The sequence below is a fragment of the Salvia splendens genome, chromosome 1 (assembly GCF_004379255.2).
Source record: "Salvia splendens isolate huo1 chromosome 1, SspV2, whole genome shotgun sequence".
In the NCBI taxonomy this organism is placed as follows: domain Eukaryota; kingdom Viridiplantae; phylum Streptophyta; class Magnoliopsida; order Lamiales; family Lamiaceae; genus Salvia; species Salvia splendens.
In genome coordinates, this window is record NC_056032.1 from 36,274,838 (window position 1) to 36,294,579 (window position 19,742).

The 19,742-nt window shown below is 35.9% G+C and overlaps 2 protein-coding genes across 2 annotated transcripts; one reads left to right on the forward strand and one right to left on the reverse strand.

Moving 5' to 3' along the window:
* Window positions 1-4,468: 4,468 nt before the first annotated feature.
* On the forward strand, window positions 4,469-5,909 carry LOC121748636 (actin-depolymerizing factor 1). The gene is made up of 3 exons (XM_042143112.1): window positions 4,469-4,658; window positions 5,175-5,440; window positions 5,529-5,909. Exons 1-3 carry the CDS (start codon window positions 4,656-4,658, stop codon window positions 5,677-5,679), a joined length of 420 nt encoding a protein of 139 aa, XP_041999046.1. The 5' UTR covers window positions 4,469-4,655; the 3' UTR covers window positions 5,680-5,909.
* A 3,888-nt stretch (window positions 5,910-9,797) lies between these two features.
* LOC121781625 (zinc finger MYM-type protein 1-like) lies at window positions 9,798-12,016 on the reverse strand. The gene is made up of 3 exons (XM_042179370.1): window positions 11,889-12,016; window positions 10,667-11,790; window positions 9,798-10,426 (listed from the first exon to the last, which is right to left on the reverse strand). Exons 1-3 carry the CDS (start codon window positions 12,014-12,016, stop codon window positions 9,798-9,800), a joined length of 1,881 nt encoding a protein of 626 aa, XP_042035304.1.
* Between the last annotated feature and the right edge of the window lie 7,726 nt (window positions 12,017-19,742).

Consider the following 19,742-nt stretch of genomic DNA (forward strand, 5'->3'; position numbering starts at 1 on the left):
TGATAAAATTATATATGTTAGGTTTATTGCATAGAATGATAGTTTTACGGATAGAATGATACTCTGAGTTCATAAAATGATACTTTTAGCTTATAAATGTTAGGTTTACTGCATAAAATGATAGTTTTGCCGGATAGAATGATACTTTCAGCCGATAGAATGATAGTTTTGCCGGGTAGAATGATACTTTCAGCCGATAGAATGATATGTATTTTTGGTGTATAAAATGACATTTTTGTTTAATAAAATGATACTTTTACCTGATAAAATGATAATCTAAGCGGATAAAATGACAGTAACCTTATAAAAATGATACTCTGAGTTGATAAAATGATACGTTTACTGCTTTGTAGGTTTGTATATTATGTATTGTGCCGATTATATTAGGTTTATTGCATAGAATGATAGTTTTGCCGGATAGAATGATACTCTGAGTTGATAAAATGATACTTTTGACTTACTGATAAAATGATAAAATGATATATGTTAGGTTTATTGCATAGAATGATAGTTTTGCCGGATAGAATGATACTTTGAGTTGATAAAATAATACTTTTGACTAACTGATAAAATGATAGGTTTATTGCATAGAATGATAGTTTTGCCGGATAGAATGATACTCTGAGTTGATAAAATGATATTTTTGACTGACTGATAAAATGATAAAATGATAATGATAGTTTTGCCAGATAGAATGATACTCTGAGTTGATAAAATGATACTTTTGACTGACTGATAAAATGATATATGTTAGGTTTATTGCATAGAATGATTGTTTTGCCGGATAGAATGATACTCTGAGTTGATAAAATGATACTTTTGATTGACTGATAAAATGATAAAATGAGCGAAATTTAGAAATTAAATGAGCAAAATTTGGATACGTAAATTTTATCATGAGCGAAATGACATATTTACCCCCGCGCTTTTTTTTATGAAGTAAATCTAAGTTTGAATCTAGACCACGTCATTTTAAAAATGTGTGGTCCAGATTTAGTTATAGGGTTATTACGGAAATTGGGGTTATCATTATAATGCACCCATATATATATATTATGTTAGTAATATAGAAGTTCAATTTTCTAGCAGATTAAATGGCTAGATGAATAACGATAAAGTTATGAGTTTGGTCTCCCTAAAAGAGTAATAATTAAAACCTCATTTATTTTTGGAAGGGGCTTCGCATAATATTATACATTCATAAATTATTCCTTATGTACATATTTATATATGGTCGGGTAATGAATATCTAAAAAGCAACGATTTATAAATGGTTGTCATTAACTTATTGACTTAAATTGAAAGCATGGAAATTTAAATATCGCAATTTATTTGAAAAAAACCTACATTTAGCAAAAATATATATACTAGTACTATTTTTTAATCAACCGACAAAAAAAAAAAATATACTTTTACACGCTTTAGTGTAAAGTTGCAATATCACAACGTGTCTTTTAGCTTAAAAGTTGTTGTGAAATTAAAGGATTGATGATAGAATGTGTATTGATTATCTGTTTTTATTTTCTCAGTGTCTCTCCACTACTTATTATTTTTGTACGGTAGGGGGTGTTCGGTTTGCTAGATTGTATCCGAGATTAAATTTGTAGTGTGTTTGGTTCATAGGATTCAATCCCACAACTCAATCCTAGATGGATAATCATGAGATAATTAGTCATAGCTAACCCCTATGACTAAAATAATCTCACAACTCTATCCTAGATTGTATCTTGGTATTATTTTATCTTGCAAACCGAACACCACCTATGTGTTTTGGACTGAACGTTCATCTTATTTATACAATTGATTTCGATATTTTGTTGTTGCTATTTCTATGGTAACTGTTGTTTTGAACTTTCATTTTATTTATATAAAAATAAAAACAAATGTAGAAGTATATAAAATGTACATGTATATAGTGTCTCTAAGTTTTAAATTTGAATGAATTATATACCTAATAAATTAGTTTTGCTATCAATATTATTATATAGCAATACAAAAGAAGTGATATGGAAAATTTATAACAAATTTTCACATGATTTCGAGCTTGCTTCAAAATAATTATACAATATTTAACCAAAATAATATTTTTTTCTTAAATATGTAGATATTTAATTTTAAATTTTAATATATTCCTAAATTATTATGGAATAATTAGCATGTAATTTATCTCAATTTAATCATATAAATTGATTTTCAATGTAAAATATCTAAAATATTTTAAGATATGTAAAAAAAATTGAATAAAAAAATTAGTGAAATGTGGTAACTAATTTTATAATAATATGTGAATAGAATGAGTTAGCGTAATATGCGATTTAAATTAAAAATAATAAAAAGTAAATATGACAAATATTGGTGGACATATCAAAATAAAAATTAGTGATAAATAATGACGGGGGGAAGGAATACTAGTATTTGATTATGGTTAATCTTTTAGGTAGAAGGTTTTGTAAGAGCATCTCCAAGGGAAATGGTTAATGAAAAGATAAAGGAAAATAATTACCATATTTACCCTTTCTTAAAAAAATTTCATGCTCCAATGGAAAAAGGTATTTCAGGAGGTATTATACATTCATTCATTTTGAGAAGACATCTTTACATCTTCTTAGAGCATCTCCAACAAGGAAATGTAAATAAAATAGGTATATCATGTATATACCTCCTCAAAAAGTGAAATATACCCTTCCAAAAATAAACATATTCCAAAGGAAAAAGGTATATAGAAAGGTAAATGATTTTTTAAACATAGGGTAGTGATAAAATGCAATCTCATATATTGTACAAACTCCAAACTTTTCAACACAATATCAACACAACGTCAACACCATGTCAACACAGTGTAAAATTTCAAGATTTTGATGTCAACACAATGTCAATACAATGTAAACACAATTTCAGCATAGCATCAACCGTTGACATTGTGTTGACATTTTTGGATGCTATTATTTTATCATCTGTTGATATTTTCTAAGGGTCCAGATCATAGTTGGAGTTTGTACAATATTTAGAGTTTGCATTTGTTCACATTCCTTTAAACATAAAATAATAGTACAAAATGCATTAGAAAAATATAAAGTGTGATACCTTCTCCCTTCAAAATGGGAAAAAGTAAAATACCTTCCATTGGAGAATGATTTTTCATGAAAAAAAACGTAAATATGGTAGTTATATAACTTTATCTCCCCATTTACATCTCCCCTTAGAGATGCTCTTAGAACAAAAGTTAAAAAGTTAGTTATTTTTGTTTGTCTTTTTAATTTATCTTCTTCCTTTGGAGTCCATTATTTTTTAAGAAGGTATAATTACCTTTTTGAGAAGGTAAATAAGAAATATACCTTCACAATTTACCATTGTATCTTAATGCTATGAGGCAGTTGATTTCATTGTATTTTATTGATATTTATTCCCTGTGACAATTTTTTGGTTAGAGGGATTTGTGAGGCATAAAAGTTGAAAAATCGCAATCAATAATACCATGGGTGGGAGAGACGAGTGCCATGACCCATCCGAACAAATTTAAAAGCGTCATCTTCAGGCAGCGTGGAATCAACGCAGACTTTATGAATAGAATCTGGCAGTGGACCCTCTCTCCTGATTATTATTATTATTTTATATTATAAGCGGCAAAAAATATCTAAATATGCTTGCTTATTTACTTGGCAGAAAAGTCACGATTTCAACCTGACCTGTAGCTTCATACTCATTCCAATCACGTCTAAAACGAATTATCAAGTCAATTAATGTTTTGAGACAATAAAAACTAAACGACCATTTTTTTATATTCTTATATTTGTATAAATTTACAATAAATATTACTCCCTCCTTCTCATAAAAATATAAGTACTCCTTCGTCCCACAAAGTTTGTCTCAATTTGATCCGGTGCGGATTTTAAGAAATTGTTTGACTTTGTATTAAATGGAGTTGTGTAGTGAAATAAGAGTATCTGATTGAGGAGATTGAGGGATGTATTTCATGTCTATATTTGGTAAGATTCCAAGTGCGATAAACTTTATGGGACGAATGAAAATGGTAAAATGGGACAAACTTTATGGGACGAAGGGAGTATTTGAAATGATACATGACTTAAGGCACAATTGGTAAAATAAAAGAGAGGAGGAGAAGGGTAATTAAAATAGTGTTACGGGATAGTATGACCCATATTATTATTAGTGTTTAATGAATTGTAAACATAGACCATAGTGGTATAAGTTACTAGTAAATAAATTGATGTGCATGAGATGAGTTGGGGGCTAACTTTCTATGAATGAAAATTCCAACATTTTTATCGGACGAGCGGAAAATGAAAGTGCATATATTAGATTTTTGTACAGTATTTGACAACATTTTTTCACTTTTGAATGCCATGTTTTCTGAGGTTTGAGTACAATTTACTTGAGAATTCTAAATTAATTTGGTTGGAATGTCCAGTTAAACTCCAACCACATCCACACCATATAAACAATACGATACAATACGATACAATACAATACACCTCTCTCTCTCACGCAATAAAACCCCGTCAACAAATGCACCCCATAAATGAGAGCTGATAATCGTATCAGTCCCTTGTGCTCGCTCTCTCTCTTCCATTTTTAATCTTGGTAGCATTTTGTTGCTCGTCGGCGTTTCTGCTCGTAACCACAGAACCGAATATATGGTGAGCACGCATATCCTTAACTATTCTACGCGTTTTCCTCTGCTATTTGTGGTCAAATTAGTATCGTCTGCGGAATTATGGTTTAATACTCCACTTGAATGAGTACTTAAGCTGTTGTATGACGTGATGAATGTATTCGATCTATTGCTTGATCATTGATGTGATTAGGAGTGGCGAGGTAATCGGACTACTTTTCACTGCTATATTATGATCATAGCATAAATCTATAAATATTAGGAATAAGTAAACTGTTTTTAACTACAAGATTGTCATTTCGGTTTGTAAAATTTATTGGCTACTACTACACTCTGTCCTGTCCTGTCCTGTCCTCTTTGTGGAGATTGATGTGTGGTTGAGGAATTTGATGAAAATAAAAAACTATTGTACTATTAATCAGTTACTCATCTGCTATTGCTGTATTGCGATTATTGCATGTTGCCTGATGTTACAATGTCGTTTGTTAGTATATTGTGCGGTTGCTGAATACTAGTTCCATATCTCTTCCCTTATTTATAGGCAAACGCTGCGTCTGGAATGGCTGTGCATGATGATTGCAAGCGGAGGTTCTTGGAACTCAAGGCCAAAAGGACTCACCGCTTTATAGTCTTTAAAATTGAAGAGAAGCAGAAGCAGGTTATTGTTGAAAAAATTGGCGACCCATCTCAAAACTACGAGGACTTCGCTGCTACTCTTCCTGCTACTGAATGCAGATACGCTGTTTACGACTTTGATTTTGTTACTGCAGAGAATTGCCAGAAAAGCAGGATATTCTTCATCGCTTGGTACTCCATAATTAACATTTCATAACTACCTTTTACCTAATTGTTCAATTTTTCCGGTACACAGTCTCAATTGGTTAGTCCATGTTAGGTGTCCTGACACTTCTCGTGTTCGAAGCAAGATGATTTATGCCAGCTCAAAGGATAGATTCAAGAGGGAGCTGGATGGAATTCAAGTGGAATTGCAAGCAACCGATCCAACTGAAATGGATCTTGACGTTATCAAGAGTCGCGCAAGCTAAGTAAAAATCCACAAGCCTTCTGCAACAGTCTTTTGCCTTTGCAATGACCATCACTTGAAAACGGTTGTCTATAGTATGTGGGGTGGTACAAATACAATTGTGTAGTGATGACTACTCACAAGTACTTGTTGTAGTGTTCTATTGATTTTAACTGGATTTTTGTGTGTCATATACTATGATGGTATTTTCCTAGTACTATTTTTTGGGTGTTCCATTTGTACACCAATATATATCTACATGCTCACAATTCCATATGACAACTTGAGATGTGTTAGATTTAGACATTTCGTGTTGTTTGGGAGTGCGAAAAGCGTAATATTCTACTTGGTGTTCTAGCTGCCATGGAGATAGAGCAGCAGTTTTATTACTGAAAGCAAAGCAAGCCACATTCTACTGGATTATCATCACTGCTCGTGGCCGTAGTTTTTTATGTCTCTGAAATTTCAAACTGCCGATAGATGGCGTGCTATAGTTCAATAATTTTGTTTGAGTTGTTTTTCAATCCAACTGTTTATGAATGAAATCCTTTTATCAATTTGACCCTGTCTCCGATGTGGCTGTAGGTTGCTTAAATTTAAATATAGTTGATGACGTTCCTGAACCACTCACCCAAAATTCAGATCGATTTCCTCTTTTTCAATAAGTACACATTGCACGTATTATAACTGTTGGAAACGTGGGAAATGTGGGGGGAAATGAGATATGCCCTACAATAATCAAAGGAAACTAGACACTTTGGCCTTTGGCCTTTCACTTCTTGTAACCTCTAAATATTTTTGAGGTGCCTTAATGGCCGAGACCTTTCATGTTTCACTCATATCCTATAAATAGGTGTGGTTTTGAGAGTTGAAATAAACACAACAAAAAGCTTCTCTCTTCTCTCAAGTTCTCTACATCATAGTGTGCATCTTAGGAGCATTGTCTAACTCGATTCTCGGAACTCCATTAATTTTGCTGGTGCCTAGCGGGTTTGAGGTGCTTCTACACGTTAGGAAGAAACGTTTTATCTTTAGGGGCAATACGTCATTCCGTGAGCACTAGCCGGGGCGTAATTTGTCTTACGGAAAGAGGGCTTCCATCGACTCGACTTATTGTTGGATTGTTATATTTTATTACCATTGTAATTTTCATTCCACTTATTGTTGTCAGTTTCCTTTCAATTGTAATAGTTAGAGTACCGCATGTACACGGCTTGAGAATTTCATCCCATTATTTCTAACAATCGCAAGATAAATTCGTGTACTCTTCTAAGATAGGTTTATGCCAATCGAAGTTGGAGGAAACATGAGCTCCAAAGCTGGAATGAAGAAACGAACAGTCGCAATGTTCATGGGCTACGAAATGGTTAATTTCTTGAGATCTATTCTCTTGAGAATTGTACTTATCGTTTGTCATTTGACAAGCAAGACCAATTTAGACTTGGTAGTAGTAATTGTGATGGTTGGATTGTTGAATATACCAATGCACATATGATTCAATATAATTGTGTACTTATTGTTGGAGACAATATTGTGCAAATTATTTGAACGTTTTGTTATAAACAACAAAGATCACTAGGTGGTCGCAATGGTCTCCGACGTGGACCATGGTAAAAATCCAAATGAATGGTTTATTGATACGGGTGCCACATGTCACGTGTGCTATGAGAGAAGCATTTTTTCTACTTACAAATCTGTTGGAGTGATTCACTTGGTTTTTGCATGGTTTTAGAGAGTAATTTTACTTGGTTTTGATCATATATTGTGTACTTTGAGGTATGGTTATAGCTACTTCTCTATTATGTTAGTATTTTGACCATTTTGTGAAGAATGTGTAGGAAAATGTACAAAATATATGGATGTGCAACAACTTTTGTTTGAGATAGTTTTTCTAGAGATTTTGAAGTCCGATAGTTTTTCTAGAGATTTTGAAGTCCGATTCTCCCATAATGCATACCATTCTCTTTGTCTTCGAAAGAGCTTCGCGTGGATATCTTAAACTTTTCAATCGAAGTTTGGTAAAAGAAGTTATGGCCGTTTCACAGAGACTGCGTGGAGCAATGACATAGCTGGCGATCCGCCGGGTTCGCGTGCAAACGAACCTGGCGACCCACCAGTATCTCACAGGAAAAACGCCGTAGGCATCTAGCGACTCGCCAGCTTCGACGCACACCGAACCTGGCGACCTGCTAGCTTTGTCGGACAGCTTATTTCGCGCCCAAAGTCAATCCTAGGTATATATATGCCTAGGAAACGCCTCCCAACACAACTTACATGCCTCCTACCCCAAAAATACCAGTTTTTCACCTAGGAAGAAGAGAAGAACGAGCAGAGGACAACTATTCATCGCGAGATTGAAGACGAGACCTCCAATCCGCTCAATCCAATTCCATGAGTTCATATTTTAGTTTATTTTTGTTCAAACAATGTTTTTGAATATTTCTTTGACTTTTGTGATGAACATGAGTAGCTAAATCCTCCGTAGAGTTCTACGTGGGAGATACAATGATTCTTATGTTTAATTGATTTCCTTTTTCTATGCCTTGGCTCATGTGGTTATTTTGACTTCTCTGTGCTTATACATTTATTTGACTGATCACCTTATAAATGCATGTGGATTTTACTGCAACACTCGGGAGATGAGTAGTTTAATTTGAAAGAAGAGAAGTTGACGTCTTTGCCAATATAATCGAGAGATTTGAGCCTTTGAATGAAACTAAGTATCTTAGGAGCTTTTAGGAGTTGTTGCCTTAGTTATAGGAATGACACTTCGGTTCTAGGTAGCAATCTACAAATTGTATGCTTCGGGAGAAGATATAGTTTTACCTTATTGATAGCTTAATAACCCTTGAGATCCTTGTTGGCATAGTTTGGAAATTAGTTGAGCATAGGATAGTTGTTATCGATCCCGTAGGATTCTACCTTCCTCATCCTTAATCTACATCCGTTTTCTTTTATTTGCTTTTAGTTCTATAGTTGTTTTTAATTCTTTATGCTTTGCTTTCAAGTAGATTTAGAAAAACCAAAACTTTCCGATTCATCTAGATAGTAGTTGAGGTTGGTTCGTGGTACTTAGGTTGACACTCATTGTCTATGTGGATACGATACTCTTTGCTTAGTATTTGCTACATTAGCCCCGTACACTTGCGGGTATACTTGTGTTAAAAATAAGTTGAGTCAAGTTTTTGGCGCCGTTGCCGGGGACAATTTTGTGTTACTATAACCTAATATCGTGATAAAAATTAAGATTACTAATCTAGATTTTACTTGCTTTATTTTTTTTCTTTTCTTTTTGAGTATTCTCACTTTTTGTGTTTTTCTTTTCAGTTTGTATGCGCACTCGATCTAAGGGGCAACCATTAGAATTATTTGATCCTGAGATCGAAGCATCCAACCGAAGGAGGAACGCTCAGAGAAGGCTCAACCAAAGGATTTGAGCTTCATCTCCGATCCAAGGGCAATCACTTTCGCTTGTTAAGAGAGAACCACCTACTCCTTTTGCAATAACAATGGCGGACAACGGAGAGAACAATGCACCACATCCAGATCCGGTAGCCCAACAACTCCAACTACAACTAGCAGATGTGGTGAAACAGCTAAAAGAACAAGATGAGAAACAAGTCATAGTGCCAGTGCATAACATGTACGCTTACAGAGAGGTAGAGAACCCACCAGTTGGCAACGATCAGATCAATGCCAACACTTTTGAGCTCAATACAGGATTGCTTAATATGACAGAGGCTAATGCTTTTGGGGGAAAGACCAATGAAGATCCCAACAAGCATCTCACCAAGTTTATTCAGATCAGCAACACGGTGAAGCTTAATGGGGTGACAGATGAACAGATCAGACTAAGGTTATTCCCATTCTCCTTGAAAGATGATGCTAGAGACTGGTACGACAGCATGGGGCCAGGATCTGTTAGAACGTGGGATGCCATGGTAGACTTATTTTTGGAGAAATACTTCCCACCCAGTCAGTGGCGGATCCAAGATTTTTCATCTGGGGGTACGACTCGTATGATATATAATTACATAACACTAGAAAAATAGAAAACAATAGTAAAATAATATTTTAAAATATTATTCAATTTTGAACACATGTATTTCAAAATAAAATAAAATAAAAACTACATAATATTTAATTTATTTTTCTACGAGTCTTCATTTCTTCAAAGCGATGGACGATATCATCATCAGAGACTTGTAGGAACATTTCTTTCTCAATGAAAGTCACCAAACAATCATTCAAAGGTTGATCACCAATTCTATTTCGTAACTTATTCTTCACAAATGTCATTCCCGAAAATACTCTCTCTACACTTGCAGTAGCGACCGGAAGAATCAAAATCAACTTGATAATCAAAAAGACAAGGGGATAAGCCACATCCCTCTTTGTTTCAACAAGTTTCATTGAAAGAGAACTAATATCTTGCAAATTCTGAAAGTCATTATCTCTTTTCATATCTTCCATGAATATATCAAGTTGACACTCAAGAGTCCTCAAATCAATGCTTGAAAGATCGGAAGGATAAAAAGTTGCAAGTTTGAGTACACTTTCTTTGTCAAAAGAAGAAAAGCCATCTCTAGGATTGAAGCAAGCCATGCATCTGATCAACTCCATATTGACTTCATCAAATCGATTATCAAATTCTTGAAGTAATAAATCAATTATCTCTATAAACACATCAATTCGAAAATGATGACGATATGTAACTTGTTGAACAAAACGTTTTGATCTTCCATGAGGCATATAACAGGCTTCTAAATCTGGAACAACAATGCCATGATTATTGCAAAATGAGATTACCTTGTTTAAGTGAATCTCTCATCCGTTCTCCCTCATTTTCTGTAGTTGACATTTGGTTAAAGAGACAAGCCTCATAGCATTATTAATATCTTGATCCCTTCTTTGCAAAGCAAGACACAAATTGTTAGTATACCCAAATATAGTAGTCATTAGTAGTGCCATAAAAACAAAGTGAAATGACTCCATTGAGTAAAAAATGCCCTGAGCTTTGCACTTATCCTCCGATTTAGAGCCATCCTTCCCAATAATCATAAGAACCTTAAAAATTGTAGAAAATAGGTCCATAACATTCAAAAGAGTTTTGTAGTGAGAACTCCAACGAGTGTCTCCGGGCTTCTTCAAACCAAGTTCTTGATTTAACCCAAACCCTGTTTCAAGTTCGTCAACTTCCAACGCTTGAGCAAGTTTTTGTGCTTGAATTTCGTGAATCAATTCCCTTCTCTTGCAAGAAACTCCAACAACATTCAACAACATTGCAACCGTATCAAAAAGCCAAGCACATTCATCGTTCTTTTTGGCAATGGCTACTAGAGTCAGTTGAAGTTGGTGGGCGAAGCAGTGGATGTAGTAAGCACTTGGAGTATCTTCCATAATCAAAGTCTTCAGTCCGTGTATCTCACCCTTCATGTTACTAGCCCCATCATATCCTTGTCCTCGAATCTTAGATGGACTCAATGAATGTTCCATAAACAATGATATAATTGCACTTCTAAGAGACAAAGCTGTGGTATCACCAACATGATCAAGACCAATGAATCGTTCCACTACTAGTCCCGTTTTTCTTTGAACATAGCGTAGGCAAAGAGATAATTGTTCCTTTTGGGACACATCATTTGATTCATCGGCTAATATAGCAAAATAGTCAACACCTAGTTCATCCACAATTTGCTTAGTTGTTTCTTTAGCACAACAATTGATAATATCCTTTTGAATAGTTGGAGATATCAATTGACAATTTTCGGGAGCATTTTCCAAAGTCACCTTTGAAACAACTTCATTGTGTGTCCTTAACCATTTCAGAAGTTTAAGGAAATTTCCTCTGTTAAGGGATTCACTATTTTCTCTATGTCCACGAAAGCCCAAACCTTGTCGCAGTAGATAACGCAAACATGAAATTGAAGCCTTCAAACAAATGTCAAACTCTCTTATAGTCACCTCGGTGGCATTATCTAGAGAAACAAGAATAGACTTTTTTTTGCCGTCTCTTAAGTTCACATATTTCTCATAAGCAAGATTGTGAGCACTTTTTACTCCACCAATATGCTTTAAAAATCTGTCCGGCTTATTCCACGACTTAAATCCTTTGTTCACCAATGCATCCCCCCTGCAGTAAGTCCAACTTCATTCTTAAACATGTAGCAAACAAAGCAAAATGCAGCATCTCCTGTAGTGCTATATTCAAGCCAATCCCATATATCAAACCAATAAGGCATAAATCGACGTGAACCTCCAATATTTTTTCTAGGAAATTTATGAGATCTTGGCTGACAAGGCTTTTTAAGAATATATGCTCTCCTGACTGCATCTCGCTCATTTGGAGGATATTTCATTATACTGTCTCTTTTTGCAGGATCATGATTAAGTTTTTCAACATCATAAATCTATTCTTTTTCCTCTAATGGGACACTTCGAGTAGAAGATACATTAGCATTTGAAGGAGTCACAGTAACATTTGAAGGAGACGGAGACACACTAGCATTTAAAGGAGTCACAGTTACACTGGGAGGAGTCGGAGAAATGCTAGCATTTGAAGGAGCTTGAGACTCACTAACATTTGAAGGAGTGACATTATCATTTGGAGCCGAAGGACTTGAACTATCATGAGATTTCATTCATTTGAATATATTTCGAAGATCAGATTGTTTTCCCATTATTCTACTTTCTGCAAAAAAATTAGAAATATACAAAGTCATATACTTTTACTCATAAAACTTTAATAAAATCATTAGCTATTGACTCAAATTTCTGGATAATGATAAATCTGAAAACTAAAATTATTAAAAAACTTAAAAAGAAAACTCTCGAGAGTGATGACCAGCAAGTCACAAACTAGACACTATCCACTTCCTAATTAAGTATAATTGTATAAATACTAGTAGTACTATTTTGTCTTCTTTAGAAATTAGAATAGACTGAATAATTTAAACAAAACATCAAATTAAAGTTTTAACTATATGACAGCACTGCAGTAAAGATGTTTAATAAAGTCATAGAAATTGGAGAAAGATATTAAATATTAGGCGGTGGAATTGAGAACATAATTTATCATTGTCGTTCTCTAATTTAATAGTCTTCCAAAAATCAAGAAACAAACCAGGATATTGGATGGTTGGATTGATTTTTCCGCCGTTGACGGAGCGAGAGACTGCTCCTGCTGCTGCTGGTCGCCGTACGGGAAGCCGAGAAGGTGGAGGGCTGCTGGATTGGAGGCTTAGTCTGGCGATGGGCGGATGGAGGTTTTTTAGAACTAGGTTTAGTTTTTTAATTTGATTTCATTCTCAAAGCTTATATTTTGATTTATTTCCTTAAATCAGATGTATCTTCCTTCAATATTCATCACTATCTTTTGGAAATTTTTGTATAAAATACGTCACTACCAAAATCATATGTATAATGATAGTAGTAATTTTTTTTATGGGGGTACGTTTATTATATATATATATATATATATATATATATATATATATATATATAATAGTAGTAAAAAAAAAATTGGGGGTACAACCGTACCCCCTTGTTATGAATTCCATCCGCAAAAGCACCCAGTGAAGCTCTAAAGAGGCAAGCAGAGATAATTCAGTTCCAGATGAAGCCTCATGAGACAATCCAAGAATCATGGGCCAGATTCAAGACACTGCTGAAGAGATGCCCCAACCATGGTCTAAATCCGGGACATCAAGTCATAACTTTTTACAGAGGATGCATTCCAGATGCAATGCGTGAACTGAATTGGAGCGCGGGAGGAGCACTCCTTCAGTTAGGAGAGAATGAAACTATGCAAGTGATTGAGCGAGTAGCCTCCAATGATGATGGATGGAATAATGACATAAACAAGTCTTATAGGGTGGCCTCTGCATCAGAAGATGATAGAATAGACAGAATGTCAAAGCAGCTTGATCTCTTGACCACACAATTGGAACTTATGGAGATGAGACAGTCAGTGGCCAGAGATTTAAGGGGGAGTTGAAGGTGTCAACTATGTGCACCAATGAGGGAATAACATGAACTTCAACAACTATGGCCCCAACCAAGGGGGTGGTAACTATAACCACTATGGTAACAAGGTGCATCCCAATCTCTCCTATGAGAATCCTAAAAATGCTTTGCAACCACCACCAGGATTCACAGTAGCTAATGGAATTGTCGATAAGTAGAAAAAGCCTACTACAGAAGATATCTTGGCAGCATTCATGATTCAAACTACCAAGTACATGGAGAAAACTGACAAGTACATGGAGATTACTAATCAAAGGCTGGGAAAAGTTGAGAATGACATGCAAAGCTTGAACGTGCGCATGAAGAGCATTGACAATCAGATAAGTCAAATCTCTCAAGTTGTGGGAATCCAACATCAACCGGGCAAATTCCCAACACAGACCATAAACAATCCCAAGGACTGCAAGGCCATACACTTGAGAGGTGGTAAAAGCTATGAAGGACCTTCCATGCCTGTAGAGGAAAAGAAGAGTACTCCAGAGAAAGATGTCACAGCAGAAGAAAATTCCAAGGGACAGAATAAGGTGGACATTCAGACCAAGAAAGACACAGTGCCAGAAAAGCTGCCCCCTCCCTCTATTCCTACGACAGTTAGGGTGCCCTTCCCATTTGAGGTGAAGAAGAAGAAGTTGGATGAGCAATTCTCCAAATTTCTCGATATTTTTAGGAAGGTGTACATTAATATACCATTGGTGGAAGCTCTGCAAGAGATGCCTACATATGCAAAGTTCCTAAAAGATGTGCTCTCCAAGAAGAAGAAGTAGATTGACTATGAGACGGTGAACATATCTGAAAACTGTAGGGCGATAATTAAGAAAAAGCTATCGGCCAAGCTTAAAGATCCTGGGAGTTTCAATATCTCTTGCGCCATTGGAAATTACAGACAGACAAAGGCACTGTGTGATCTGGGGGCGAGCATAAATTTGATACCATTATCGTTTTTCAGAAAGATGAAGATTGACACTCTCAAGCCAACGACAATCACACTGCAGATGGCAGATAGATCAGTCACCTATCCTAAAGGAATTGTTGAGGATGTTCTGGTGAAGGTACACGACTTCATATTTCCCGTCGATTTTGTAGTGTTGGATATGGAGGAAGACATGAATGTGCCGCTTATCCTAGGGCGCCCATTCTTAGCAACGGGAAAAACATTGATAGATATAGCAAATGGAGAGCTCACTCTTCGTATGGGCAACAAATGACACATTTTGTCTATCTATAATGCTATGAAGAGTCATGAAGACGAGGAACTTGTTATGAAGATAGAGTGCAAAGCTGTGCATGTTGTAGAGTTCCAAAAGACACAAGCAATTAAGTCCACATTGGGGGATTTTTCATTGCCGCGATGGATGTTTGGTTCATGTGGTGGATCAATTTCTAAAGAAGAGACTGCAATAAGGAAGATGATACATCCTCTTATTTGCTTGAGAGCTCTGATTTATGGCATAATATATTGGGACATGTAAATCTAAATGCTATAAAAAATTAGTAAATCTTAATTTACTAAAAGTTGATAAGTTTAACTCACAAGAAAGATGTGAAGTGTGTGTTGAAGCCAAAATGGCTAAGTTGTCGTTCCATTCAGTAGAGCGAAGCACAAAACCTCTTGAGTTAATCCATACAGACGTATGTGATTTGAAATTTGTGCAAACAAGAGGTGGTAAAAAGTATTTCATCACGTTTATAGATGATTGCACAAGGTATTGTTACATTTACTTATTAAGAAGTAAAGATTAGGCAATTGAAGCGTTTAAAGACTTCAAAAATGAAGCCGAAAAGCAACTTAATTGTCAAATTAAGTATGTTCGAAGTGATAGAGGTGGTGAGTATGTAGAGCCGTTTGCAGAATTATGCCATGCAAGTGATATAATTCACCAAACCACAGCTCCATATTCTCCTCAGTCGAATTGTGTTGCTGAACGCAAAAATCGAACACTTAAAGAGATGATGAATGCCCTATTGATTAATTCAGGTTTACCACAGAACATGTGGGGGGAGGCTGTGTTAACGACGAATTATATCTTGAACAAGATTCCACTAAAAATAGGGATGTGACTTCTTATGAGTTGTGGAAAGAGAAGAAACTTTCCTATTCATACCTCAAAGTGTGGGGGTTCTTAGCGAAGGTAGAAGTGCCGCCTCCGAAACAAGTTGCAGTAGGCCCTAAAACAGTCGATTGCATTTTTATTGGCCATGCACTTAATAGTAGTGCCTATCGTTTCCTAGTCCATAGGTCAGTTGTGTCTGGTGTGGCTGAAGGAACAACAATTGAGTCAATGACTGCTATATTCTTTGAGAATGTTTACCCTTGCAAGAGGCATGAGGATCGTTCTAGTGAAAGAATGATGGATGAATCCACTAGTTCTAATCCTCCAAAAAGGACGAGGTCAAGTCCTGAGGATGTAGAACCAAGACGTGATAAAAGAGTTAAAATTGCTAAGACATTTGTTGGATGACGACTTCATAACTTTTATGTTGGATGACAAACCAATTTGGCAGAAGCGCTGTCTGGCCCAGATGCACCATTCTGGCAAGAAGTGATCAAAGTGAAATTGAATCAATTATGAGAAATAACATTTGGGTATTAGTAGACTTGCCAGAAGGCTGTAAAACCTTATGGTGCAAGTGGATCATGAGAAGGAAATATAAAACTGATGGTACTATTGAAAAGTACAAAGCTTGCCTAGTTGTGAAAAGCTTTAAGCAACAAGAAGGATATGATTTCTTCGACACATATAAACCTGTTACGAGAATCACTTCCATTCGGGTGCTTCTTGCAATTGCTGCTTTGCACAATCTTGAGATTCACCAAATGGATGTGAAAACAGCCTTTCTGAATGGTGAATTGGAGGAAGAAATTTATATGGAGCAACCTGAAGGGTTTGTAGTGCCTAGCCAAGAAAGGAAGGTATGCAAACTAGTGAGGTCTCTCTATGGATTAAAACAAGCGTTTTGCAATGACACTTGAAGTTTGACAATGTGATGTTGTCAAATGAGTTTACTATCAATGAGTGTGATACGTGTGTTTACATTAAGAACACATATAACGGTTTTATTATTGTGTTTCTCTATGTAGATGATATGTTGATCATGGGCAGCAACAACCACATTATCAACGAGACCAAAAATATGTTGAAGAGAAATTTCGACATGAAAGATATGGGTCTAGCTGATGTGATTCTCGGAATCAAGATTAAAAGGAATCATGAGGGAATTGCTTTTACACAATCTCATTACATTGAGAAAGTGCTTAAGAAATTTCACTCGTTTGATTGTGAGCCAGCTAAGACTCCATTGGAACCCAACGTGCATTTGAGTAAACACACAGGTGAGTCTGTAGCTCAAGAAGAATATGCAAGGATCATAGGGAGTTTGATGTTTATCACAAACTGCACTCGACCAGATCTTGCGTGTGCGGTGAATAAGCTGAGCCGATTTACGAGCATCCCAAGCAAGGAACATTGGAAAGCTCTGTGTTGGGTTTTGAGATACATGAAGTATACTCTTAACTTTGAGCTGCAGTACACAAACTATCCCCAAGTACTTGAAGGGTACTGTGATGCAAATTGGATCTCTGATTCAAAAGACTCATTTTCGACGAGTGGGTATGTGTTCACTGTGGGGGTGGAGCTATTTCGTTGAAGTCAACAAAACAGACGTGTATAGCTCGATCCACCATGGAATCTGAGTTTATCGCTTTAGGCAAAGTAGGGGAAGAAGCCGAGTGGCTTAGAAACTTCCTAGAAGATATTCCATGTTGGAAGAAGCCAGTGCCGACAGTAGTGATACACTGTGATAGCCAAGCGGCTATAGGGAGAGCACTTAGTGGCTTATACAATGGTAAGTCTTGACATATTCATCGACGACACAATACCGTAAGGCAATTGATCACAAGTGGTGTTATCGCAGTTGACTATGTAAGGTCAGTGGATAACTTAGCGGATCCGTTAACAAAAAGTTTAAACCGTGATCAAATGCATAAATTGCTAAAAGGAATGGGACTGAAAACCACATCTTAAAAGATGATTGTAGTGGTAACCCAACCATACGATTGGAGATCCCATGGGCTAGGTTCAATGAGAAAACGAATCTATATGATTCTAGTTGTAACACTAGGAAGATTTTTAATCTTCGCCCATTCTTTAGAAAGCATTGAGTGTTGTAATCTGCATGTGGTAAGAGGCTAAGTTTTGACTTTTAATGATTCTTAGAAACCTTGAGGATGTGGGTATTGCAGGATACCTGGAAAAGAATCACCTATGTAAGTGAAGAAGTGTAGGCTGGTTCAACATGTGAATCACTTATGAATCCAAAATGGTGTTCCATGGCTAGTAAAGGACACAAACGTGAGAACTAATGAGTTTGTAAATAATATTGTGTCAATATTATTGTCTCGGTATACACCAAGGATGAATGGTTCAAGGCATCACGTCCACCAGGACACCGATATGCCCGATAGTGTTGACTATGGAAAGTTCAAAGCCACAAGCTACTATTCCAAATGCAATATTGTTTCTCGATGATTAAGCAAAGAGTCTGCATGCATGCATACATGTCTTGTGTTGGTTTGAGCTAGCGGCGCTCTAACCAACGTGGGGGATTGTTGGAAACGTGGGAAATGTGGGGGAAAAGAGAGAGGCTTTTGGCCTTTCACTTCTTGTAACCTCCAAATATTTTTGAGGAGCCTTAATGGCGAGACCTCTCATGTTTCACTCATATCCTATAAATAGGTGTGGTTTTGAGAGTTGAAATAAACACCAACAAAAAGCTTATCTCTTCTCTCAAGTTCTCTACATCATAGTACTTATCTTATGAGCATTGTCTAACTCGATTCTCGGAATGGTTCAAGGCATCTCCGTCAAGTTCGCTGGTGACTAGCGGGTTTGAGGTGCTTCTATACGCTAGGAGGAAGTCGTTTTATCTTTGGGGGCAATACGCCATTCCGTGAGCACTAGTCGGGGCGTAATTTGTCTTACGGAAAGAGGGCTTCCCTCGACTCGACTTATTGTTGGTTTGTTTTATTTTATTATCGTTGTAATTTTCATTCCATTATTGTTGTCAGTTTCCTTTCAATTGTAATAGTTAGAGTACCGCCTGTACACGGCTTGAGAATTTCATCCCATTATTTCTAATAATTTTTTGTTCGTGTCTTTCTCACCTCTCAAACCCACCTATTTATAGGATAGGAGAGACCATTTCAAAAGTCTTGGAATTAAGAATCCTCATAAATCACTCGGAGGTTACCTTGAGTTGAAAAGCCAAAAGACCACTCACCCAAAATTCAGATCTATTTCCTCTTTTTCAATAAGTACACAATGCACATATTATAACTGGAACCAAATTCACTCCAATTATTTCAGGTTTCTAAGCAATCTTACTTTTTTCATCTGAACAGAGTAAATATTTATCACTACAAGGCCCGCAACAGCAATGTTCCGGGTTTTAAAAAGCAAATTCAATCGATTTAAGACTTGAATGATAACTATAAAAAAACTACTTCTGTCCACTTAGATAAAAAGAAACACCATACATTACAATCCTCACTAATTTCTCTATTGCTCAATTATTCTCCTCGATTGATGATAAAATCAAACCAAGGCCCTCGCAACGTCGTCTTCGTCGAACGGCTCACCCCACTTGAAAAACAACATTTGTTTCTCTAAGTATAACTTTCCCCTTGTAGATTTCTCATAACTTTTGACGATTTAGAGTGAAACCGCTTTGTTACAATAACAATAGTCAACATGAGTCAGATGTCATGTGGTGTCAGAGAGACTGCTATAGTGTAACCTCTCCATGTGTTTAACATGGGAGAGAACTATGGGTTGAATGAAAAAGAAGAAAGAAGAAAGAAGAAAGAGGAATAGGGTTTCGATTGCAAAGATATTTATTGCATTTGGTGTTAGATTTTTTTTAGGTTTTTAAATTCTATTTTCAAATTGTCAAACCAATTATCTAGGGAATATTAAAAATTCTAATTAAAAAATACTAATACATTAGGAACACCGACTTAATTCTGTTTGACCATCAATTTCTAATTACTCCGTACAAAAAAGT

Excerpts from the sequence above, each read along its gene's own strand:
- LOC121748636 (XM_042143112.1), top strand. Across the intron at positions 5,441-5,528 it reads AGGATATTCTTCATCGCTTG|GTGTCCTGACACTTCTCGTG; the intron begins GTACTCCATAAT and ends AGTCCATGTTAG.
- LOC121781625 (XM_042179370.1), bottom strand. The coding sequence starts at position 12,016 with ATGAAATATCCTCCAAATGAGCGAGATGCAGTCAGGAGAGCATATATT. Across the intron at positions 11,791-11,888 it reads CGTCGATTTATGCCTTATTG|GGGGGATGCATTGGTGAACA; the intron begins GTTTGATATATG and ends GACTTACTGCAG. Across the intron at positions 10,427-10,666 it reads GGATAAGTGCAAAGCTCAGG|ATTTAGAAGCCTGTTATATG; the intron begins GCATTTTTTACT and ends TTGTTGTTCCAG.